At 38.6% G+C, this 27,110-nt stretch overlaps 1 protein-coding gene across 1 annotated transcript in view; it reads right to left on the bottom strand.

The window, feature by feature from the left end:
- inpp4b (inositol polyphosphate-4-phosphatase type II B) overlaps window positions 1-27,110 on the bottom strand; it is a 718,933-nt gene that overhangs the window by 195,907 nt on the left and 495,916 nt on the right. The window contains exons 9-10 of the mRNA XM_048597564.1: window positions 8,276-8,387; window positions 1,238-1,310 (exon numbers count right to left, since the gene is read on the bottom strand). Of these exons, the coding sequence (XP_048453521.1) occupies window positions 1,238-1,310; window positions 8,276-8,387 (185 nt within the window). The remainder of the gene's footprint in view (window positions 1-1,237; window positions 1,311-8,275; window positions 8,388-27,110) is intronic.

Here is a 27,110-nt window from a genome sequence, read left to right as displayed (position 1 = left end):
GTTGGCTGTAGGAGGATGCAGAGTAGTTGCAGTGTGAATGGGTAAGCCATGGCAGATGTAGTATAATATGGATAAATGTGAGGTTATCCACGTTGGTAGCAAAAATAGGAAGGCACATTATTACTTGAATGGCTATAAATTGAGAGAGGGGAATGTTCAATGAGATCTGGGTATCCTCATACACCAGTTGCTGAAACAAAGTGTGCAGATGTAGCAGATAGTAAAGGAGGCAAAATGTATGTTGACCTTCACAGCAAGAGGATTCAGTACAGGAACAAGGCTCTCTTGCTACAATTATACAGGGCATTGGTGAGGCCATGTCTTGAATATAATGTACGGTTTTGGTCTCTTTATCTGAGGAAGGATGTTCTTGCTATTGAAGGACTGTAGCAAAGGTTCAGTGAATTGTCTCCTGGGATGGCAGAACTGATGCTTGAGAAGAGTTTGAGTCAGTTAGGATTGGTTTACCGGAGTTTAGAAGAATAAGGGGGTATTTCATAGAAATCTATGAAATTCTAACAGTGCTAGACAATTTTGATGGAGAATGCATGTTCTCGATGGTGGGGGAGTCCAAAACCAGGGTCACAGTTTAAGGATAGGGGTAAGCCTTTTAGGATTGAAATGTGGAAAATTTCTTCATGCAGAAAGAGAATGGTGAGCCCATGGAATTCACAAAGTGGTTGAGGCCAAAATATTGTGTGTTTTCAAGAAAATGGCAGATATAACTGTTTTGGTGAAAGGGATCAAAGAATATGGAGAGAGTGCAGCATTAAGGTATTGATCTGGCTGATCAGCCACGATCATTTGAATGGCGCAACAAACTCGAGGGGTCGAATGGCACAACAAACTCGAGGGGTCGAATGGCACAACAAACTCGAGGGGTCAAATGGCCTACTCCTGCTCCTCTCTTCTATAATACTATGCCTGCAATTGAGGATAAGACATTTTAATGCCTTGTGCTGGAGTAGGTTCTAATAGTAAATTAATAATTGGAACATATAAACCATTATGCCTTAAATGTAAATGTTTTGTGATATTTTCAGTGATGCAAGTCACATGAAGGGAAAAGAGACAAAGAAGAAATATTTTGAGCTGTTACATTTGGCAAAAGATATTTGCATAAACACCAAAAATGCTAATTTTATTTAATAGAGGGCATCCAATTAATGACTCATGCATGTACAGTGAGTCTTCAATCAATTATAAATAAAAGAAAAGAAATAAAGAATATACATACCTGAATCAAGAAGTGAGGAATTTTCAGGGTCTTTAATAGTTCTGTGCAACAGATTGCCATAAAAAGAAGTTGGCTGGTAAAGAAGAGATTACAGGGAAATCACTATAATCATATAAATACAAAAAAGTATTCGACAAGAAATTATCACTGGTAATATTAAAAGAATGAAGGCTGAATGCATTTGTATAACAACATACAATTTGCTTTTTCATTCCAAATACTAATGCATTTGAATGGAATAATAGCCCTGTTAAGATGCCAGAAGAATGACAAATAGATTTGTTAAGCTTTCAGGTGCTAATATTACGTGTTGCAATATCCAGCCTTATATCTTTAAGCAAATTTATTTTCAAATACCAATAGATTTCAGTTATAGTGCAAAATGCACAAAAGACTCAAGCTTCTAATTTTATGGGTTAAAATATTTTTTAAAAAATTTAATCCTATTCAGCAAAAAATTGTATTAAATGTCATTCATATTTAATATTAAATTGAATTAAATATGTTTTGGCATCCATTGTCAAGAGAATTAGTGAGGTATTGGTACTTTTTCTTTCCCTCTTTTTTTAACCTATCTCCAACTAAACTTGCTAAAAAGAATCACTCTCATGGAAGAAACTGTCATAACATTTCATATTTCAACTTGATACATCTAGCAGGCAACTGATATTTACAGATTCTGCTTTAAAATATCTCTTGAATTGGACTTTCTTTTAACCATGTGAAGTTATGCATCGATATATACTAGTGCCTGTAAATATGTAATTTTAAAATATAACCTCCAGACATCTTGGCAAATTCACCACAATCCAGAGTTATGTCAGTTACGTATAATGATTCTTTCCTTAGTTATACTGTTACAGCATTGTCGTCATAGTAAATTCTTTTGAGAAACATTACTATGTCAACAATTGTCAGAAAGACTCATAAGGCAGGTACCTATCACATTCAACTTTTGCAAAGTGAAAATATGGTAACTGAATCTATCACCATAATTTCTAGAAATTAATCATTTCCAGAGTACTCCAATATCATACTGAAGGAACTAATTTCTCTCAAGGGTATGGCCAAAGCTTGTTAATTGAAATTTCTTTTGCCTCCTTGACAACTGGAATAATAAACCTTACCCAGTGTCAACTAATACAGATTTCAAACTCCAATCTCTGAGCAGGAATTGGGAATACAAACCCTGCTTAATTGTACACTCACCAAACAGAAGCTAACTGTAAAAAGCCCACTGCAGCCGGCTGAGATCAATTATGTTGTACAGAACAAGGATGAAAGTTTGAACGTTCATAATCAGTGTGGTTCAGTTGGGAACTGAATTAAGAATCTGTCATCAGTCATTGCTCTGAAACAGAAGTAATCATTCTCTGGTTGTCTCAGTGCAGACATTTTTTGCTTTTATGGAACTCTACTCAAGGAAAATACAAGTTTTCTATTGTCTGGAGCAAAATTCCATTTGTTTTCGCTTTGAAATGACTTTCCACCCATCATAATAATCAATAATAGACTGCACCAATCGTTTTTTCAAAAATGCAGATAACTGTGAGATATATTCAGCAATGGATCTTCCATTTCCCTAAGCACATTGGGTTACAGTTTTTTTATTTACAAAAGTGGACAATCTCACAACCTGCATGTACCTTCATACTACTAAGGAATGAACAGCAAGATACATGACTTTCACCAAATGGCGAGAATAACTGGGCTAGCAAAATAATAGGAACAGAAGAAAAGTAAAAGACAAATCAGTTCTTGAAAATGTTCCACCATTTAATTAGAAGACTGCTGGTTTGTAAAAATAAATTAACCTATTTTTCTAATCACCTGTTCAGAGATGTTATTACACACCTCTGAAGCAGATGGGACTTGAATCGAACCTCTCAATCCAGGGCTAGGGACACGGTCACTGTGTCATAAGACGGTCCTCAAATGATTGCTGATTGGTGTATTAACTCTATTTACTCATCCGCCTTTGTTCTGAAATGCTTAACACTCCTGCCAAACAAAAATATATTGCTCTCAATTATGAAATTTTTAAATGACATGGCCTGAACAACCTACAGAGCAATGTTTGACAATTGCGCTCTTCTTTGTGCAAAGTGCTCACTGACACCACTTGATAGCCTCACTCCAATTCCAATCTTACACTCACTTGTTTCTGACCTTCTCACTCCCCACCACCAGAGGAAATAGACTAGACAGCTAAATACTATCAAACTTTTTTAGTCACTGTAATGGGACTAAATTAAAAAACACAATCAATAATGTCTGAATTACTACCTGAGCCATGAATAAACTGGCATAGCATACAAAGGATTAGAGAGTTGAATGTATGGCTCAAATATCGGTATGGAATAAATGTGTTTCCATTTCTGGCATACTAGCAGCAGTGTTAGAGAAACAGGGAACTGTTCAGAGAAGACATTTCAAACCAGCTGTGCTAGACCCTGTATCCTGGGGAATCAAACAGAATTTGTGCAGAGGGTTTTAAACCAAATAAAGAGGGGAGTGTTCAATGAGGGAAAATACAGTAGCACAGGACTACAGGGTACCTATACAATAAAGATAATGACAATATGACAGGGAAGAGCAGAATGTAAAAACATAAGAATTAATGAGCGAATAGGATCAGAATAGGGAAAAATTAAGAAAAAAACGGTGGTTTCTTGATTTTACAGAGCTTAAGTATTACTGAAAAATGACATTTTGTCAAAACCTTTCATTTTGCACTTATCAATACAATTCACAATTCAGAACACACTACAGTATGAATAAGGGGAAACCCAATATTTGTATTGTATGAGGTGAGCGCGCTGACTGGTTGATTCGAAGTCTCTGTGGACACTGATTGTTAAATAGACTCTGGTAGAACTGTTGCCCTGGAGAAAGCATTAAATAATAATGATTGATAGCTCACCTGCCAGGTTTTGTTTAAATTTAAAACCAGGCAGGTCAACACTGATTGGTCAAGGCATTGCCAGGCTGTCACCTGTTTTGCAGAGTTGAAGCAGGCACAGTGCATGCGCATGTTCTTCCTGTCTGCAAAGAACAGGACCTTTGTATTAACATACGTAGCTTCCAGTACACTCAAGTATGTCACACTGCAAGCCTGACTGGTAATCTTAAATTAACTGACAGGGTAATTCTTTGCAATCAAGAAAACATAGAAAATGTTGTACAACTGCAGAATCAGTTGTGGGTTTTACAAGTGCAGGCTAGTTGGGTAGGGTCAGTACAGTGTTTGTCACAAATAGTCAAAGGGATATGCTGTTCAACACAATTTGGAACATACAGACTATATACCTGGCATCAACTAGCATTGAAATTCATGTGCCACATTGCTCATTTGTGTGATCAGCAGAACTTTTTTTTGACGTGACGACAGCATCCTGTTAGTGATGAATGTTGTGTGTGTTGTTACTGCATAGCAGCAATATAAAACAGCTAGCTTCATCCATTGCTCAAATCTTTGAGATACTTTACACTTCCAGTGTAGTTGGAGGTAGATTGGGCACTCTTCAGAACCAAAAATGATGGTATTAGAGCTGTTTGTGTGTTTGCATGATATGCAGTGAGAAATTCTCCCATCAAGGTAGTCATTATCTTGCAGGATAGATTTAATGCACCCTATTTCAACATTGAACAAATGGCTCAGTCCCTATTTACAGGGTTGCCAAATGAGCAATATTAAAGTATGTCAAACTGTAGGAATCCCAAAGTATATATTGAGTAATGAAGGTAGATTTGCAGTAGACATGGCCCTTGGCCTATTTATTGATTAGGATGTTAAAGAAAGGGAGATCATTGACTGTTCCACTTCAAAGATGAATTTGAGCGCAGAAAGGAGCCCATGTAAGGAAATTCTTACATGTAGCTGACAGATTCAAATGTGGCAAACATATAATCTACATATCAGGAACATGCAAGGGGTAGAAGGTTAGCTGCCATTCCATCGAAGACATGTCTCTCAGGGAATCCAATAAAGATGTTTGAGAGAGCTGAGCCTAATAGGGATTCTTTATCAACACCATCAGTTGGTCATGTATTATGTTAAAACTGAGCTCAACTGTGTGAGTTGATGAGTTTGTAAGTTCAATGAATACTGATTCATGACTGGTGGAGGGTCTGGATCACCACAATATAAAGCTGCAGTACTGATGTCTAGGGCTTGTTTGAGTGGAATGTTGTTTATGGGCTAGCAATGTCAAATGAACATATGGACACTGCAAGTTCTGTCAAGTCTCTGAAAACAAGAAGGAATCTTTCACCTTGGAGTAGAAAATTTGGTCAAAACTGGTGTAATAATTCACTGAACCATTTGGTCAGTTCATGTTGTGCCAAGTACCTTGGGCAGCCCATAAAAATGCAGACACAGTTAGCCATGACGACGCACACTATTGTGTACATAAAGTGGCTGCCTGTTCTGCTTATACAAGCCCAACAAATGCCTTTTAGCTTGCCTACAAGTAAGGATGTCCAATGGATACAAATACGCACACATCATTAAGAAGTGCGTATTTTGTCACAATTGTAAGGCATGACTATTCCAGTGCCTTTGTTGAGTTTACCTCCAGTTTGGCCTTGGGCCTCACATTGCTGCCAGATATTCACACTGCATGTGAAAATCAGCCAAGTCACTGAAAATCTTGCAACATGCACTAGATCAGCCAGGCCAAACTTCAGGGATTCACTGTCTTCAGTAGAAATTGGTTTGTGTCAGGATAGCTGGGAAGAGAGGAATTCTACAGCAAGTCTACCTACACTGGTCAGTCTGCACATTGGGATTCTTACAGTTTCACACATGATTAGATTGGCATTGTCAGCAACCTCAATTATAAAGTCAGAGACAGATGCAGGCATGAGGCTGAATGAAAGTGAAAGAAAGCCATAGTCCTAGAGGACCATAGACTGCTCTCTCAAATTCGATAAAGATGACTGGTGATGAGTTTAACCTAGAGGACACTACACCTCTGATGAGGGGTGAGGACCAGAAGGCAGGATCTTTCAAGCTGACTTTAGCTCGTATAGCAATTGAACCTATGGTGTTGGCATCATTCTGCATTGCAAACCGGGTGCCCAGAGAACTGAGTTTGGTGCATCAAAGCCTTCCTACAACATAATGGGTACCCTAATCAGATTATTTCTCACTGTATATTACGGAAATACATTAATGGCTCTAAAACTATTTCTTGTTCATGAAATGCACCGAGTCCATCTCTGATTTTCCAAATGTTTGGCTACGTATGGCATTAGCAGGATGCTGTCATCAAGTCAACAGTGACCTTCTGTATACCCTATAAATGAGTAATGTGATACTTGGAATTTCAATGCTGATCTGATGCCAGATATGCAGATTGTATGGCCCATGGACTGGCAGAATGTATCATATTCATCTCAGTTATTGACAATTGGCAATGCACTTACCCTACCCAACTAACTTACACTTGTAAAACAGTGACCAACTAAATGTGATTCTGCAATTGGATAGTTCCTGGATAATCCTTAATGTATCAGGAATTACACTGACAAAAAAAAAATTAGGATTGTCAGTTGTCAACCCAACTAACTTCACCAAGAGCGTGGTAAACTTGCTGGAAACTACATATATTAATACACAGGGCTCTGTTCTTTACAGACAGAAAGAAGCAGTACATGTAAGATGCCTATTTCACTCAAGTATGTGACAGCCATTCACTGGTTAATTTTTCAAGGCAATGCCTTAACCAGAGTCAACCAGTCTGGCTTTAAATTCAAACAAAGTCTGGCAGTTAAGTGTCAATCATCATTATTTCGAGCACTCGCCATGGCAACTTCTCTACTAATCAGAGTCAACTTGCAACCAATCAGCACCCTTTGCTCATACAGTATAAATGTGAGTTTTCCCCTTATGTTGGTATGCTATTGATGAGTGAAATATGAAAAACTTCAACAAAACGTATCTTTTCTCAGCAATACTTAAACAACAGCAATAAAGACTCATTATCTAAATGTACACAGCATTCATAATAAATTAGACAAATCGATGGCAGAAATGGAAACAGTCAATAGCAGGAGCAGGCTTGCCAAACTGAGTAGCATGACCAAGCCAAATGTTGTCTGTGGACTCTTTGGTTGAAGGGATCTAGCAATGGGAAGGGGAGGCCTGTTGAAAGCTATCCTACTGCCCTTGCTGCTGAGCCTCCTCTCCTGAGAATCCCCTCTCACCTGTGGCTTGGCATCTAATGACAATCCTATGCGGTCATACTTGGCAGTAGCTAATGCTCCATCAGTTGTACTGACATTTAATAAAGCTGCCAGCCTCTGATTGGCCAGCAAATCTTGGCAAATGGGAGTTCTGCTCCCTCTCCTTCCTGATTTTCCTTGATCCCAGAGAAGGTCTGCCATTGTCCAACTAAGTGTCTAAGTTACATTGAATTTTGTATGATTTCCATAAAGGAAGGACTTTCACCAACTCTCCAGCTACCAGGCAAAACTCACATAGCTTCCATTACATATTGTCCAGCATCTTGCTATCAACCTTGCTGAAGAGACAGGTGAGGAGTATCAGGGGTAAGTGAGCAAAATTTTAGACAAGCCTTGGAAGTAAACTAAAGATAAATTAAGTGAATATTATGTTTAATCATCATGAAAAACATGATAGGCAGGTGTGATGGAAATCCCATGTTAGAAAAAGCACATTGGAAAAAGCATGTTAGGAAAATGTTATCATAAATGTGCCTAACAAATGTTGTGCACATGGAAGAACCTTTACACGTTAGTTTTAGATGAATGGCAATACTCGATTATTGTAGGTAGTAAATACTTTCTCATCCATCAACAGAATATTTAAATCACAACGAAATAAGCTAAAAGTTATGTTTATTCTTCAAACAATGACATTCCATTGAAACTTTTACATTGTATTTAAGTGCTTGTTCATGTCGATCCTGCTAGGTAAATAAGACAAGAAAAAGGTAATTATGAACCATTTTTACTCAATTGAATTTAAATAAACATTAAACGTATATTTACACAGCAGGCATTAGTTTTTACCTTTGGCCTCGAAACCTCACCAGGGGTTTGGTCTGTTTCTTCATTTTCATTCTCTCTCATTTTAAGGTTGCTGACCACTATGGTCCCCACTTTGCTTGAACCATCTAGAGGGCTGAAACATAAACAAATATCCCCTTAACTCAAGTAAAAGGAACTCACAACAGCATTTCACTGGTAGCTGCACATACTCAAATTGACATGCCACGTAAGATTTTTAAGTGGTTATTTCTTTCAAAGAATTATTTTAGTCATGCTTGCAAAATTCAGTCTCTGTTTTAAGATGCTCTTGTTTTGTTGTATTTATAAATGGATAACATATTACCCAATGGAGATCAGTAATATCAGTGCAATTTTTAAAAATTCTGATGTCCAACAGAACTGCAAAATGCACCACAATAACATAACTATTACATTTGTTTGGTTGATCCAAGCCTTCTAGTCTTAAAAGCATTTGAGAATGTGACCTGTTCAACTCTCAATTGTAAATATAATCAAGTTGCTTAATCTTATAAGAATTAAATATCAGAACAGATGATAAATCATACAAAGTGTTTAGGTTTCTAAATTCCTCATCCCTATCAATTCTAGAATAATATTTCCTAAATAAACACAGGCCTACCCTGGCTTCAGCAGTAACACGGGAAACAATGAACTGTGACAGGCCTCCAAAGAATCTGAGACAACCAAACTGTAATCTTTCCTGGTGCCCGATGGACAGAGCAGCACACCTGATGTATACAAACAAGTATGTGGATATTTTCCTCACTGGCTGCATGAATTAACTACAAGCAACGGTGACAGAAATTAGGTCATGAACTGTGCAATAAGATTTCTTCTCACCGCTAGATATATCTTTCACCTGCTTTTCAGGCAGTATATCTCAAATTATTAGAACTTGCTTGAATTTAATGTTCTCCTCATTTACTTTTCTGTTCTTTTGTGAATTACTTTAAATATTACTCACCCATCCAAAGACTTCCACACTGCTATCACCTGAACCATTGACTCTGTAGCTGGACAGAATTATTTCATCCCAGGACTTCCCTCATGTCTGCACCTCAACAGCTAGTGCTCATTCTCATTTGTAACCTGATACCTCTTCTCCAACTTCACCTTTCAACCCATGCACCCACTCTAATGCCAATAGCCCCCGATCCCACCACAAATGCACTTCTGTACAAAGAAGTCACCTAATTCCTCACAGCCTTAACTCTCAGCCTTTCCATGTAGCAGAAGGAAAAAGTCAACTGCTACTGAAGAGGCAGAGAAGCAAGAGTGAATTAGCATTTGTGGCCATTCTGACAGTAATGGAAGTAGATTACCTGGAGACTGGCAGAATGGCAGCTGTGAAGGCAATTGCCAGTGGAAAGATGGTTGGCACAGAGTGAAAGTCATAGATATTACATGGCCACAGCACTGAACAGTCACTCATTTTGAATCTAGAGTCATTCCTCTGGATCTGCAAGGGTTTCATTCTTGAGCACCCTTGAGAATGATGAAATTCGCAAATGCGGTGCTCACTAAAAAAGGTTAAAATGGTTAAAAACATTGTAGATATGTTATTTTTGTTGTTACTTGTCTTTTTGTGCAGGTAGGCAAATTTGATATTTTGTGGATGCAGAGGATTTACTATATACAATAATATATGAGCCGTTGTGGGTTTCACAGCACGAACTTGGAACCTTGTTTTTCCTACATATAGCACTAATGACCTGACCAGTTAACTAAGTTGACATAAATTTGCAGTAAAAGTTATCTGATCAAAGGCTGTACAACATGAATTAATTATAGATTTATGTTTCACAGCATTCTAAGAAATCATTTCAAACCTCTCTTCTTCATTAAAGTTTACATTTAATGTGATATGGTGATCTTGAGGAGAGCTTTAATCCTCTATATCAGAATGAAATTCACAGGAACATGTGTTGTAACATATTATGAGAACACCAGAAATAAAAACAAAGACATCAAGGTGAGAAATTTAGAAGGTTGGCTAATGTATTGTGCTTAAAAGGGCAGAATAAAGAAGAGAGAAATGGCACCTCAATTATGTTACAAAGTATCCGTAAAGAGATTAAAAAATGATGAAATAAACTAATGCAAATTAAAATCTCATTGTTCAAAACACTTTTTTAAAAATTCACTCGTGGGACATGGGCATCGCTGGCTGGGCCAGCATTTATTGCATTTCCCTAGGTGCCTGATTAGTAATACACCAACAATCAGGGTGAAAAGCTTTGGCTATGCTTTTCTGCTCAGGCTTGACAGGATGTAGCTAAACTAAGAACTTTAACCACAATCTTAGGTGGAATCACATAGAATACATTGCACATAAACATGTTATTCAGCTCAATCAGTTCCCATTCCCGTTGAGCCTCTGTATAGATCTCCTTAAGAACATACTGAAAAAGCCACAGGAAATTAAAATGATATAAATGCACAACACCTCAATCGGCTATGGAAAAATAAATGGCCGAATGGTTCCAGTCTGACTCTTCAGTAAACTAAAAAATCCGCATACACCTCTTGATTTAAGTTTCAGACATCTCAGATGCACAATTATGTATTCCACTCTAATGTTTCAAAGTATTGCATACCACAAATTAATTCTGAACCACAGCAAACATCATCTTTATTCATTGATAACACTTAAGTCTGCATCAGAAGCTAGTGGGTTTAATTTCCACCCCTGGATTTGACACGTAATGGACACAGGTATTTCAGTGTAATCCTAATTATTGTTCTTTAGATGAGATATTAAACTGAGGTTCCTCATATCTTTTCTGGTACTTCAGACAGAAAAGATCCACATCAGAAATTTTTGAAGAAAGGTAGGGGCTGCAGTCTTCTCCTTCCCATGCACAATGTTGGCAATAGCACAAATTTGGGAGAATCATGTAAGTTCAAGAGTGGGAGAATGGGAATTAGGCAAGATGATATAATGAGATGTTAACTCATGGTAATGTCAGAAAATAATCTCCTCACTGCAAGAATCAGTGAGGAGCTTCCCACCATTGAGGCAAAAAATCCCATTTTTCAATGAAGTGTTGAATAGAGAGACAAGATTCTTACTACAGAGCACTGAGGAGATCATTTTCGTACATTATATTGCATTAACATCTCATTATCATTTCATCTCACCTCATCAATGTGTATTTCCTTTTCTCCCACCCACTGCATAGAAATTAAACAGTGACAGTTCCCAGCATGAATGTCAGGATGACAGCCTAGCAATTTCAGCTTGCCACCTGCTCCTCCAGCCCTCCATCAGTCACCAACATCTCAGGGTACAGTCCATGAGCACTGACCTCACACACCCATTGTTCAGCTGGACTTTCAGACACAAAACCGGGTGGCAATTAAATGTCCAGGTCACATAAAACAAACTATGCAGGGTGACTGTGTACTGCTATTGCTTGACCAGGGTGCAAGGCTGAGCTGCAAAGATGGTGCCTACATCAGTAATCGCAGGTTGTCAAGCAGTGACCTCTGCTTCCATCTGCAGTCAGTGGAAGATTATGAGTGAGGGACCATCAGGGCATGATACTTAGGTAATCATGTCAATGTGACAATGCTGTCACTTTACGAGGTTATTTTGTCCTGTTTTTTTTTTAAATGAGTTTGTAAGGCAGAAATACTGAGCTGAGTCTAAAAAAGTAAATAATTTGTGAAGCCTTTGAGGTCTCAAATGAGTTGGAAGCTACAGTGAATGTCTCTAAGGTTTTGGAGTAGATTTCTAGCTCGGGTTGTGGATGTTGTGGTTGGTTGGATCACCAAGCTGGTTCGTTGTTTCTCGGCAGACGTTTCATTACCCTGCTGGGTAATATCATCAGTGCAACCTCCAATGAAGTGCTGTTGTGTTTTCCTGCCTGTTATTTGAACTCTGGAGTCCATTGAGCTGGATTACCTCACTTCCGGTTTTCCTTTGCAGTGGAGTGTATGTGGGGTCGAGCTCTATGTGTTTGTTGATGGCTTTCTTCGTGGAGTACCAGGCTTCTAGGAATTCCCGTGCTTGTCTCTGCTTTGCTTGTCCTAGGATCTTGGTGTTGTCCCAGTCGAATTGGTGGTTCTCCTTATCCATGTGGATAGAAATGAGTGAGTATTGGTCGTGTCTTTTTGTAGCCAATTGATGTTAGTGTACCCTTGTGGTTAATCTCCTTCCGGTTTGTCCAACGTAGTGTTTGTCACAGTCTCTGCAGGGAATCTTGTATATGACATTGGTCCTGTCCATAGTGGGTAGTGGGTCTTTGGTTCAGGTGAGCAGTTGTCGTATGGTTGATGTGGGTTTGTGTGCTACTCTGATGCCCAGTGGTTGTAGGAGTCTTAGAAATGTCTGCGGAAAAACAACAAAGCAGCTCGGCGAGCCAACCAACCACAACAGTGAATGTGTCTTAGCTGCTACTTCCTCTGAATTTTCTCGATGTTGTTTTCCTCCTGGATTGCATGTGAGAATCTTTGTCTGAATTTGCCTTTTTGCCAAGGGATGTGTTTCTGGAATGTTACTAAATTGGAACAGTTAATTAGTAATAACTACTGTATCTACTTATTCAGTTGAGTTTTCCAGTAGTTAAGTTATTCTAAATTCCTCTTTCTTTTGTTTGTATTTTCACTATAGTGTTTAAATAAATTGTGTTTTGATTAACGTCGAGTAGTTTGACCAGTCGTATAGTATCTGGAACATGGCACTTCACATCTACCTTTAAAATAAGAAAATGTTAGGGTTAGGCTGCCTTCTTAAAATACTTTGGGTAGGTCTGGTCTGGTCCATAACATCAGTTTGGGAACACTGTGTTAGAAAACTGCTAGCTCACCAAGACAGACCCTCCACGTAGCTCACCAAAAATTACACTTAGCCGGTTTCTGGTAAGATTCAGCCCAGGTGCCGTTCCTGGTTTATCAGCCAGCATTAATCCCTCAAGCATCCGCACCAAAACAGAACAGTTGGCAATTCACTTCCCTGCAGTTTGAGGGACCTTGTGTAGCATTCACCTGAAACTCAATAATGACTACAACTTACAAAGTAATTAATTAGTCATGATTAATGAACAGATTATGAATGAGACATGAAGTAGCACACTGTACTAATTTACATTTGCTAAAATGATTGCTCATGAAAATTGGTTCTCACTGTAAATGGCAAATCAAAACCATGACAATCATTATATGGTATAAAAAGAGAGAAAAAGGCAAAGGAAATCAAGAATTTTACTAAAACTATAATAACTATAATAAATAGTTCTGTAAATAAAATACATCCTAATTCTGCTACGAATAATGTGACACAACCATTCCTGCAATGTGAAATATACAATTTGTTATTATTCTGAACTGGATTAATTTTCAAATAATTTAATTGCATTGTTAGCTAAGTAATTGCATTTGCCTGTTAGAAAGAAGGAAGAAATCCTTAACACTTCATTTGTTAAAGACTGAGTAACTGGTCAAACTATTCGACGTTAAGCAAAACACAATTTATCTAAAAACTTTAGTTAAAATACAAACAAAAGAAAGAGGAATTTAGAATAACATAACCATTGGAAAACTTAACCGAATAATAGGTACAGTAACGATGACTGATTAACTGCTCCAGTTTGCAAACATCCCACAAACACACCCCTTGGCAAAAAGGCAAACTCAGACATAGAACAAAGAAGTTACATGTTTTTTCTGTATCAGTTGATTTCAGTGAATACTGATCACAAAATCTTAGAAAGGACAAAAAAAGTCTGGACTTGCTGGTCTTAATAACATGCTGTGGGAACAATAAGCTCATCCTGGTTTCCTCGCACTGATTTAATGACATTTATTTCTAGCTAATCATTCCTTACAAACTCATCTAGATGATGCACCAAAGGATGACTGACCCATTAGAACCTGACACCTGTGTGCTCAGATCTTCAAGAGAGGAGATGGAGGCAAGCGTCACCTGGCAGGAGTCAGATGTTGTTCAATGCAGCAAAAAATAGTAGTGAGAGGAAGTAGCACAGCAACTTACTTGCAGGTACTTTAACATTGAAACACATGATAAGATGCCTTACAAAGACACAAGGCAAAAATAGGCCCCAAGCTGAAGAAGGAGATATTACAGGAATCTTCAAGGTAAGGCACAAGCACAAGATCTGCTGCTTACTAGACAGGTGCTTTAACCAACTAAACTACAATGCCACCTCATGCCACATCTGAGAAAGCAACTTCTGCTTTGTGTAAGGAGATATTAGAGATGGGATTGGAGTAGATGTGGGCTGTTGAAAGTTTTCTTTTAGAGTCTGTTTCTGAAGAAAGTCTTAAACACATGCAAAGGTGAAGAGACAAAGAACTCGATTAAAGAGTCCCCAGTTTTCACTGGGGGAGTGCATAAATTAGGTCATGCAGCTAGCCAGTTCAGAGGGCACAAGGACATGGCCAAACCAGAAGAGGATAACCTGAATGAGAAATAATAAACAATTAATGGGGATAAGAGCATCAAACAAGATAGAGAATGGGCAAGTTGACAGTTGCATAAATATTAGGATGAATGAATGACCAGCCTGAAAATGACAGTTGTATGTGACTTGAGGGAGAGTTTTCTTCCCCCAGAGCAGACAGAAAAAACAGATAGGGTATCATGATTAAAGATTATGAGAAGTGGTTGGAAAAGAGATGCTTAAGATTTCTAGGAACATAGAGGCTTTGTGAGATAGCAAGCTCATTTGTACCAAATTTAGGAAAATATTACTGTCAAAAGTGAAAGCAGAAAGAATGTTGTGGAGATAGGATAATCCCATAGTCTATGGAAATTTCCCCAGAGTCTAGTGACACTGAAAGAACAGTATTAAACTCAATTTTTCAATAAAGTAGAAGAGCAATAACTTGCTTTTACATAGCCTAATTCACACCCAATCAAATACTTTTGAAGTGTAGTTACTGTTGTTGCATTGAACTACTGTATTTCCCACAAACAGGAATAAATGAGCAGTAAACCAGTTGTCTGAGTTTTGGTGGAGGAATGGATGTTTGGCCAGGGATTGAGAAAAACTTCTGTCCTCTTCTTGATGACATAGGATTTTCTACACAACAGGGGAGAAGGGATCTTTCATGTTTCATTCAAGAGATGGCAGTGCAGTGGTGGCTTTGTTCTTCACTGAAGTACCATTGCAGATTTGATTCTGTGTTCAAGTCTCTGCTATTCAGCATAAACCCATGATCTTCAATTCAGACATGAGTGTGCCAACACTGAGCAAAGGCTAACACAACAGAGTGCTTACATTACCATTCAGAATACTAGCATCGTGCCTGGTTTTACTCCTTGGCAGATGAAAACGATGAAAATCTCAACATTCTTATTGTATTCTATACTTTCCATTGTTCTGATCCCCAGGATTGATTTTGAAGTCTAACACAAAGCAGACAATGACTGCTGGATAGCAGGGAGTGTTGATTTGGATCAAGCAGGTAGGATAGATCAGAGGCTTAGTAGACAATAAACGTACTTCAGCCTATCAACAAATGTTATCAGCTTGAATTCCTCTAAATAAGCTTTAGGATTGGCTAATTGCTTGCTCTATGTGCTGAACTCATTATTTACTGCTGTCAATTAACATTATTGCTTGTACACAGCTTGAGAAAGTAGTTCAATTCAATCTGCTGTTATAATTAATCAGGTTTTTCATTGTATGAAACTTAGCTGAATTGCCAAAGCCTGTTGTCTACCTTAATCAAATCTAGCTCATTTGTCAAGAATGAAGCTTGTCACTTATCATGTACTAACAGGAAATAATTCTGATTTTCAAATTAAAGTGACTTGTTCTCATGTGTATGAGCTATTTGGTAGGAAAATAATTCATCAAATAGTGATAGCTCCTCAGGAAAGCAAACAAACTGACTGTGATTTTAAGCTGAAGACTTCCACAACTCCAGAACAGCTGTCCAATGCACAATACTCATGAAACACTAGAATTTATAGGTATATGAATCTCACATTCACAGCAGCCTAACACCAAAATCACTTGCCAGGAAAGCATGTGAATCCAAGGGGATAATAAGCTAAAATTTAGCACTGATCATTTATATTGCTTAGGGTTTCTCAGTTGCCCTGTTTTAGTGCTGCTTTCAGCAATTATGTCATTGACTATGCTGTTTCTGGACTTCCCTCTTCTTTGAATAGATTGTCCCAGGCTATTTCTCCTCGTTCATGTTAATCTACACTATATAATTCAGTCCTAACTGTTATAATCTATTTCTTTCATTTTGGCTTCAGTTTCACCAAACTGTCTTCGATTCATAATTTACAATGCACAACAGTGAATTGAAATGATTTACGCAACTCCTGATGTGTTAATTTCTTTTTGCAAACAAGAGAAACTGTTATTGAGAACATAATATAATTTCTCAATTTTGTATTCACGCTAACCTGTTTGTTCTCATTAGTGACTAGAGAAACTCATGCTCAAAATCATATTAGAAGTCCCATGCACTGAAAAAGATTTACCTTTTCAGTAAACTTCATAAGAATCCCAAATTAGGAATCTCCATATAGATGGTAACACAGTTGTGGTTCATATCCAAACCCTCTGCTTAGACATGCCCATGCAGCTTCAGAAAACAGACCTATCATTCACAAACATGTCCATCTTAGAGGCAAAAAGACTGCCTTTTAAAAAAACACTGGGTCATAGCACATGTTGTCATGCCTTATACAAAGCTGAAGTCTGGCAAAAATTTGAAATATATTGAATCTCAAGTAATTGCTGTATGAGAGTTGAACTATCCCAAGCAGCTGTAATCGTTATCACAAGATGGATAGCATTGCTTTCAAGTCTTATCCTATACAATCAGCAACTGTTCTTTTATTCAGTCCTACTAGAGCACAATTTTAGAACAAGTGTCTAAAGTACACTTTGCTTTGCTGAACTTCTTAATGCACACTAGCAATTACTTGAGACGGAATATATTTTAAAAGTTCTCCAAACTCCCAATTTGGTTGTTTTATCAGACATCACAAAACGTGCTGTGACACTGTATCTCCAAAAAAAATCTGTTTCTTGTAAATGACAAATCTATTTTCTTAGTGCTGTAGAGGCTTGAGGATGTAGCAATGGGACATAGTAAAACATGTGTTGAGCATGAATGATCTATTGTGTTCTTAAACATAAAAGCATCTAAGATGATAAGTCAGCTAAACAAATCCTATGGGAAGAAACCACACAACTTTGGGTTAATAATGCCTATTTTAGCAAATGATTTAAAAGTACTAATTTGTTCCAATGGTTTTGTACCTGATTGCATCATATGGTGTGCGCTGAAAACCAAACAGACAAGAAAAGTTCTGATTCAAACATCAGTCTATTATGTAGTTGATCTGAGGTGACAGTTGAAACGCGAATAGAGGAGAAAACATTTGTACTTAAGTTGCCACTCGTGATCTTTCTCCAAGGATTCTCCCAAATACCTGCACATGCCTTTGTGTGAACATCAGACAAATAAAATATTAGGTTTCATTTTGATACCCAACATAATAGAATAGCTATCAACTCTTGGGGCTGGAATTTTGTGGAAGAGATAACAATTGGAAAACTTCCAAATTTAGCAGGCCTCCTGCCTTAAAGTGGTATATTTTTCCTCCAATAAAGAAGATGCAGAAATAGAGTCAGGCCTGCCACTTCAGGCAGTTGGCCAGACACTACAATGGAGGCAACAAGGTGTAGAGCTGGATGAACACAGCAGGCCAAGCAGCATCAGAGGAGCAGGAAGGCTGACGTTTCGGGCCTAGCCCCTTGGCTAGCAAAGCTGACAGACTGGAATGCTATCTTTTTACTAGAACATCAGCTCACACAATGAAGAATGTCAGACCCTCAACTACTAACCCCTCATACACCCAGATGCCCTCTGTACCTTTTACCTATTATGGGTCAAAGTCATCAGAGAACTACTCTCTCATTCGAGAGAGACAATTGGTAGTCATTTAAAACGAGGGTCACCACAACTCAGATAAGGGGAAAAGTTGAGAAGGTTGGACCTTAACAGTGACCTCAACTGGTACTGGAATTGAATCTGTACTGTTGGAGTCACTCTGCATCACAAACCAGCTGTCTAGCCACCTGAGTTAACCAACCCAAGTGCCCCCAATACCCTCTCCATGTCTTTCATCCTTCCCAAGACCCCTCTATTCACTCTTAAATTCTCCATGTTCCACCATGCTCCCTTCACACCTCTTCCTTGCCATTTGATGAATATTAACTATGGATAGATCTCAGGATGTCTTTGAAATGGACAATAAAAAAACTGTTTTAACAATTTTAAGAGCTGTCATTCAAACATACTTCATACTGACAGAAAACTCTCACTCAGTAAAGCCATTGAAAATGTGTTATAGCCAGCAAGGGGACTAGCTATGGTAAAAACAGGCATCCATTAAGTCAACAGATGGAAACAGATAATCTTTTAATAGCGTAATTCAAATGCGAGATACATAGTTCATTAGCTTTTGAAACTCAGTCAGCTATTCATATCGGTATGCATACCAAAACAATCCTTGGTAAATCTAAACAATGGATTATATCAAGACTGAAATTATAGTCATCTATTCCATTGCAAGTTACATCAGATGTCCTGTCAAAGTAGCCCAGGAACTGGTGATTTTTATTCATTAAGTGAAAATTGAAGGGTTTCTTTTCCAATTTTGAAGCACTCTTGATATTTAAAAAAAAACTTCAGATTACTACACTAGAATTCCCAAGCAACGATATATGATGCATAGGGACATCTTTTCTAATAGGAAAAATTCTTTAATCCATCCTAACACTAACACAATGTTGAACAATGTAATTGTCAATTTGCCTTGCGGCACAGGGAGCCCTATAATCAAAACAATTCATTAAAAATATATCTTACTAACAGCATCTAACTATTGGAACTAAAACAAAAAAAACTTTGTATTTCAAACTATTTCACCCTGGACTGCAGGGTGCAGGGTCACTATCCATATCCTTATCCAAGCGCCTTAAAAATCCCACATAACTTAGAACAGCAGAAAGAATCCTGGAACTGGGTCTGCCCCCATCATTTTTAAATCCCACCCACTTCTGTTTCAATATGGACAGGGGATACTACTTTCTGTTGTTACACATTAAGAATGGATGCTTATGTGAGGTACCAGAAGGTAAACTTGAAATTAAAATTGACCAGGAAGTCTATTGCATTAAGCCAGTACAGAAATATCACATATTTGTAGGTCAGGTATAAAACTGATTAGATTCTGGGTAAAGGTTTCCCAAAACCAAAATGTGGTACAGGTAGCCCAAAGCACATGTGAGCCATCTCTGATGTTGTGGAGGTTTTTTTTTTCATCTAATAGGGAGACCTGCCAGCTTGGCTCCAGAGAATTAGTCTGCCAGCCCAGTAAGGGGTTGCTGAGTTGCAAGTTCTTTGATCAGTTCAGCAGTGTTGAAGATGCTCCTGCCTTCAGTAATTGGTCACCTCCCCGTATGTGAGCTCTTGATTACCTTCACTTAACAATATAAAATACAGGCCCTGCTTCCTGCCCAAGAATACCAGCCATCAAAATACTGAATTATACTGGGGCCTCCCTATTTTTAGGATGAAACCTTGCTTTTTTCCCACTGACATATCAAGTTGACCTTAGGTACATGAACAGGAAAGGTTTAGATGGGCAAGGGCCAAATGCAGGGAAATGGGACTAGTTCAATTTAGGATAACTGGTTGGTATGGACAAGTTGGACCAAAGGGTCTGCTTCCATGCTGAATGACCCTATTATTCTATTTTTATCCTAGTTTCAATGAAAAGCTGCACCTGAAATATTAACCTTTCCTTTTTGTTCAGATGTTCATTAACATTCCGTATATTTCTGTTTACTGTACATTCTATTTGTCACTGGACATCAACCTTAGTATGTATCAATTCCCTTATTTCACAGCCCTAATAATTCACTTCTAATGAAACTTGAAAGTGACCTGTAGTGTTTTCCACCTCAAGGAACAACTCGTGATTACACCTCTGCAATTAGTGCTTAAAAATGAAGGAATACTTGAGCAGGGAATGATTGAATGTTGAAATATTTTATGTTATTTATCTCTTTTAAAGAAAGTCCACAAAAAGGGAATGAGATTACTTTAAAAGTTATTTAAAAAGTAGGATGCAGCCGTGAAATACAAAATAGATCAGTGAGCAAATGCATTTGGAAGATGGAACTTAACATGTTATTTGTTAATGAGTTACTGAGAAGAATTGATTAAAACTTTAATGAAAATTAATAGCATGGCTAGAAGACTGTAAAACAGAAATTACATCTGAAATATGGCAAATGAGCAGCATAGTAAAGATGACGAGAATTATTGGTTTCAAGAGCTATTATAGGTCTGTTGCACTTATGAAATCCTGCTTAGCAAGGCAAAGTGATGTCAGTTCTTGCATGCTGATTGTGCTCAATTGTTATTAGCTTGTTTTGGAAAACAATCAGCACTTTTACATTGACATTTATGGATGCACGATTCTGCCACTAAATAACCTAAAGCTAATAGTAATGCAAACATATTGAGAGACACACAATCATTGTTGTTCCATGATCTTAAAGACAGGAATGTGAGAAATAACTTGCACTCATCCAGATGAGTGCAGCTCCAACAAAATTCAAGAAAGTTTACACCATCCAGGTCAAACCATCTCACGATTACCATCCCGTCCATGACCTTAAACATTAACTCGCTCAACCGCAGTCACAACATGTATTTGTCAAAACATAGAAAATAGGTGCAGGAGTAGGCCGTTCGGCCCTTTCAGCCTGCAATGCCATTCAATATGATCATGGCTGATCATGCAATTTCAGTATTCCACTCCCATTTTCTCTCCGTACCCTTTGATCCCTTTAGCCATGTCCAACTCCCTTTTGAATATATCTAATGAACTGGTCCCAACAGATTTCTGTGGTAGGGAATTCCACAGGTTCACAACTATCTGAGTAAAGAGATTCTTCTTCATCTCTTCTTCATCTGGATCGCTTACCCTTCATTCTTAGACTGTGACCCCTAGTCTTGGACTTCCCAACATCAGGAACATTCTTCCCACATCTAGCCTGTCCAGTCCCATCAGGATTTTAGGAGTTTCCATGAGAAACACCATCACCCCCATCACCACCTTATTCTTCTAAATTCCAGTGAAAATATGCCAGTTGATCCAGCCTTTCTTCATATGTCGGTCCTGCCACCCCGGGAATCCATCTGGTGAACCTCTGCTGGACTTCCTCAATAGCAAGAATGTCCTTCCTCAGACTAGGAGACCTGAACTGCACACAATACTCAAAGTGTGGCCTCATCGAGGCCCTGTATAACTGTAGCAAGACATCCCTACTCCTCTCACATCCTCTTGCTATGTAGGCCAGCATGCTATTAGCTTTCCACACTGCCTGCTGCACCTGCATGCCAACCTTCAGCTGTTCCACCCTGACATCCAGGTCTCGTTGCACCTCACCTTTTCCTAAACTGTCACTATTCAGATAATAATCTGCCTTCCTGTTTTTTGTCACCAAAGTGGACAACTTCACATTTACCTACATTATATTGCATTTACCAAGTATTTGCCCACTCAGCCAGCCTGTCCAAGTCATTCTGCAGTTTCTTAGCATCCTCCTCACAGCGCACACTGCCAACCAATTTAGTGTCGTCTGCAAATTTGGTAATATTGCATTCAATTCCTTCGTCCAAATCATTAATATATATATACATCTCGGGCCCAGCACTGAACCTTGCGGTACCCCACTCGTCACAGTCTGCCACTCTGAAAAGGACCTGTTTATTCAAACTTTCAGCTTCCTGTCCGCCAACCAGTTCTCTGTCTATGTCAATACATCACCTCAGATACCATGAGCTTTAATTTTCCTTCCTAATCACTTGTGTGGCCCTTGTCAAAAACAATTTGAAGGTCCAGATACACAACATCTACTGACTTATCCTTATCCAATCTACTGGTCACATTCTCAAAAAATTCCAGAAGATTTGTCAAGCGTGATTTTCCTTTAGTGAATCCATGCTGACTTGGCCCAATCCTGTCACCAAATGCTTAGTTATCACGTCCTTAATAATTGACTCCGGCATTTTCCCCATCACCGATGTCAGGCTAACCGGCCTGTAATTCCCCGTTTTCCCTCTCACTTCTTTTTTACAAGGAGGGGTTACATTAGGAACCCTCTAATGCATTGGAAATTCTTCCAGAGACTATAGAATGTTGGAAAATGATCACCAATACATCTACTATTTCTAGGGCCACTTCCTTAAGTACTCCAAGATGCAGAGCATCAGGCCCTGGGAATTTATCAGGTTTTAATCCCAGCAATTTCCCTAATTCCATTTCCTGACTATTAAGGATTTCCTTCAGTTCCTACTTCATGCTTCAGTGTGCACCACCTAAAAGATCATAGCTGCAACTTGCCGATGCTCCTTTGAAAACACATTCTAAACCTGCAAACTCTGCTGTCTAGAAGGAAAAGGGAAGCATGGAAACAATATGGGAGAACCACCACCTGCCAGTTCCCCTCCAAGCCACATATTATCCTGGCTTGGAAATGTATCACCATTCTTTCACTGGCCACTAAATCAAAATCTTGAAAGTCCCTCCCTAACAACACAATTATGCACAACATTTATGAATTAGCTGATTGGTCTGGACAAACAAAGGGTTTGGGTTATTAATATTATATTAATTAGATAGTGAAGATGTGCAGCTGCAGTGCTTTATTTAATTAAGCATGTTTAAAGATGGAAGGAAGCTCACGGCATTGTGGTAACGTCCCCACCTCTGAGCTAGGACTGGGTTCAAGTCCCACCTGCTCTAGAGGTGCGTCATAACATCTCGGAACAAAGTGATTGAAAATATCTGTTTAAAGAGGGAGGGGAGCTAAAGTGCATCATCATTTCAGAAACCTTATTTTAATATGACAGGTTTCCTTTAAAAAATTTTTGATTATGATGCAATAATAGCAAATTGACCCTTTTAAAACAGGTAATTGCTTATTTCATTTCTTTATGATTTATCAAAGATCGTAAAGAGGGATGGCTGGAGTAGTGGTTAGGAAGCAAACATTGTGATTCTGCATTCTGTAAATAAATCTATCACCGAGCGAAGTATCAGTGTCTAGCTTCATGTTTCACCAATTGGCTTAGAATGAGTCAACATGGGCCCTAGCTGATATCAATTTTGCTATAGTGTGAAAGACTTATACACTGGAAGAAGCTGCTTCCCCTGCAAAACTACCTATCTAGAAAACCATCGTATATACAATTAGTTCAAGAATCGCAACAGATCAAAGAGATAACACACTAGCACCTTCTCAAGAAATGGATAATAAACAGTACAAATCTTTTTATTACCATACCCTAGCCAAATAAAACAAATAATCATATGGCATCGTTAATGACACAACAACAGTGAATCAAAGGAATTTTCTGCTTTGTAGTAACAAAGGAATGGTAATATAGCAGATAATATATCAGGAACGATGATGAAAAGTGCATTAAAAAAACAAATTACATCTTCAAATTTTTTAGGATTGTTTTGGTTCTGTAAGAATTGAACTTCACAATTCTATCCACCATTCTACGAAAATTCAAATTAATTCTCCTTGTAATATGATGTATGACTGTCCTCTTTTATTATCCAATATAATATTTAAAGGATATAAAACAAGGTGGTTTGAAATCAGTACAGCAGAGTCAGCATTCAACTGCACTTTGGAATAATTCAACACTTTGGTAGCAAGTGATAAAAGATCAAATGATTAACATTTAAATAGTGTCTTTGGTGACCACAGGATGTCCAAAAGCACTTTAAAGCCACTTAGATACTCCTGAAGTGTAATCCCAGTAGTAATGTGGGTAACATGCCAAGAAATTCGCATAGAGAAAAATCCCACAAGTAACAATGAGTTCATGACCAAAATAATATGTTCTAGTGATGTTAGTTCATAATATTTCTGTTTCATGTTACTTACAAATTTTGGAATTTCCCCTCCATACCCAAGTCGATGTCATTAAAGTATATATCAAGAAAAGCTGTGGTTCCAGTACACCCATGGTAAAACTCATTGTACACCTTCCTCCAAATGATAAATAACCATTCACAACTACTCTCAGTTTCCAGTCTCTCCTTTAATTTTATATCCATGCTGTCACTGTCCTTTTTATTCTACAGGTTTCAGTTTTGCTGACACAGTCATTACATGTCTGACACTTGATCAAATCCCCTTTGAAAGTCTATTATTTACGCAACATCTAGGGTAACAGTCATTTGAGGCATTGGGGAGTCGCTAGCCCTGCTCTGTTATGAGTCCCCAAGGACAAGGTAAGGACCCCATGCTCATGGTAAGAAACATGCCCAACAGCTAAACCTTTCCTGTGCTAATGCCAAAGAGATAGAACCTCAGGGGACAATAGTTGTTTACAAACTGCTTTGTACACATGAAAAAGCACATCATGTACTCTTTCCCTAGTCCTATCGCTCATTGAAATTGAAAATGGGAGATGCTTATGAACAAATCAAAAGGTAAACACAAGGCCATGAGGAGTACAGAAACAAGTAGAGAAGAAAGAACAGTATAGCACAAGAACAGGCCCTTTGGCCCACCAAGGCTGCACTGACACATGATGCTTTTCTGAACTAAAAACCTTTTGCTTCTATGCAGTCAACATCATTCTATTCTCTGCCTATTCATGTATCGGTCAAGATACCTCTTAAATTCAATATTGTATCTACTTCTACCACTTCCTCTGGCAGTGCATTCCAGCCACTTATCACCCTCTATGTAAAAAAACTTGTGTCTCACATCTCCTTTAAACTTCCTTCCTTTTACCTTAAAACTATTTTCCCCAGTTATTGACATTTCTACCCTGGGAAAAAGACTCCAATTATCCATTCTATCCATACCTCTTACAATTTTGTATAATTCTATCAGGAAGTCCCTCAGCCTCTGACATTCAAGTGACAACTACAGTGTTTGGAACGAGGTCAGCCAGGTGGATTTCACAGAATACAAGTCCCCTGGTTGGGGTTGTTAAACTGGTCTAATCAGGGAGTCCTGGCTGATGGACATAAACAGGAGTGTCAGGCTTCCTGCTCACTCTAGGAGCCGGCTCTGTGTTATCTGGGTCAGTATCATGTACTATGCATGCGATAGAGTGTGACTTGGTGATGGGATACTGGCCTTCGTGGAGTTATTGCAAGAACAAACAAAGTTTGGCCTGCTATATCCAGTTATGAATAATGGTAGGCAGTTAGTAATTAACCAGAAGAAGAGCCTCTCCAAAAATTCTTGAGAATCCCAGTGCATCTATGCAAAATACAAAATTAAAACATTTTCAAAGCATCTTCAGCTTGACGTATTGAATGAATAATCCATCTTGTTCCCCTTTCTGATGTCCATACCATCATAAATGCCGATCTTCAGCCAATCTGATTCATTCCAAGTAATATCAGGAAGCAGCTGAAGGCACTGAATACAGAAAATGAAATGGACCCTTATAACATCCTGATTGGAGCACTAAAGATGTGGTACAGAACTTGCTGCTCCCCGAGTCAAGCTGATTTGGTCTAGTGCCAACACTGACTTTAATTTGACTATCTGACCTGCCTACAAAACATAGGATAAAACCAATCCAGTCGATTGCTGTCCCATGAGTCTACTCTCAATCATCAAAGTGATGGAAAAAGTAGTTGCAAAGTGCTAGAAAATGGCACTTAATCACTAACAACCTATTTACCAATGTTCAGTTTGTTCTCACCACTGTTGATCAGCTCTTCCAGAGGTGAGGTGAGGGTGACTGTCCTTGACATCAAATTGTAAAATCCCTACCATGTGGAAGCAGGCTATTCAGCTCTTTGAGTCCACATCGAGCCCTGGAACAGCTTTCTACCCAGACCCACCCACCTACCCTATCCCTGTAACCTTGCATTTTCCATGGCTAATCCACCTAGGCTGCACATCCCTGGACACAATGGGCAATTTATCATGGCCAATCTATCTAAATTGTACATCTTTTGACTGTGGAAGGAAACCCATGCAGACTCAGGGAGAATGTGTAAACTCTACAGTTGCTAGAGAGTGGAATCAAACCCATGTTCCTGGCACTGTGAGGTAGCAGTGCTGACCACTGAGCTGCCGTACCACCCCACGCCAAATGCTGCATTAAGACATTTGGCTGAATGTTGGCATCAAGGAGTCCAAGTAAAAGTAAAGTCAATGGGAATCGGGGGGGAAGCTCACTCATTTGGAATCATTAAACAAAGAAAGATGGCTGTGGTTGCTCGAGATCCAACATCTCAGCCAAAGGACGTTGTTCTTGAAGTACTTCAGAACAGTGTCCAAAACCTAACCATCTTCAGCTGCTTCATCAATGGTGTTTCATTCATCAAAGGATCATAAGCGGCAGTGTTTTTCCTGGCGTTTTCACATTCAAAACTTCTTACATACACAAATAGTTGGTGCCCACATGCAGTAACATTCTGATTTGGAACATTTGTACCATGTAACTGTCAGGCAATGACTATCTCTAAAAAGACAGAACTGTATCATTTCATGTTGGCATTCAATAGCATTAACATTGCTGAATCATCCACCATCAACTTTGGGGGTTGGGGAGTTTTTTTTTTAACTATACCATCTACATAAACAAGGTTACGACAGCATCTTAAGAGCTGGAAAACTGTCTTTGAGTTACTCATTGCCAGACTCTCCAAAGCTTCATAGAACTCCTACAGTGTGGAAACAGGCCCTTTGGCAAACAAGTCCACACCAACCCTCAGAGCATCCCACCCAGACCCATCCCCCTATAATCCACCTAATCTACACATCCC

The sequence above is a fragment of the Rhincodon typus genome, chromosome 1, assembly GCF_021869965.1.
Source record: "Rhincodon typus isolate 14 chromosome 1, sRhiTyp1.1, whole genome shotgun sequence".
Classification (NCBI taxonomy): domain Eukaryota; kingdom Metazoa; phylum Chordata; class Chondrichthyes; order Orectolobiformes; family Rhincodontidae; genus Rhincodon; species Rhincodon typus.
The sequence above is the reverse complement of the archived record's forward strand: the minus strand, read 5'-3'. Positions and strand labels throughout refer to the sequence as shown.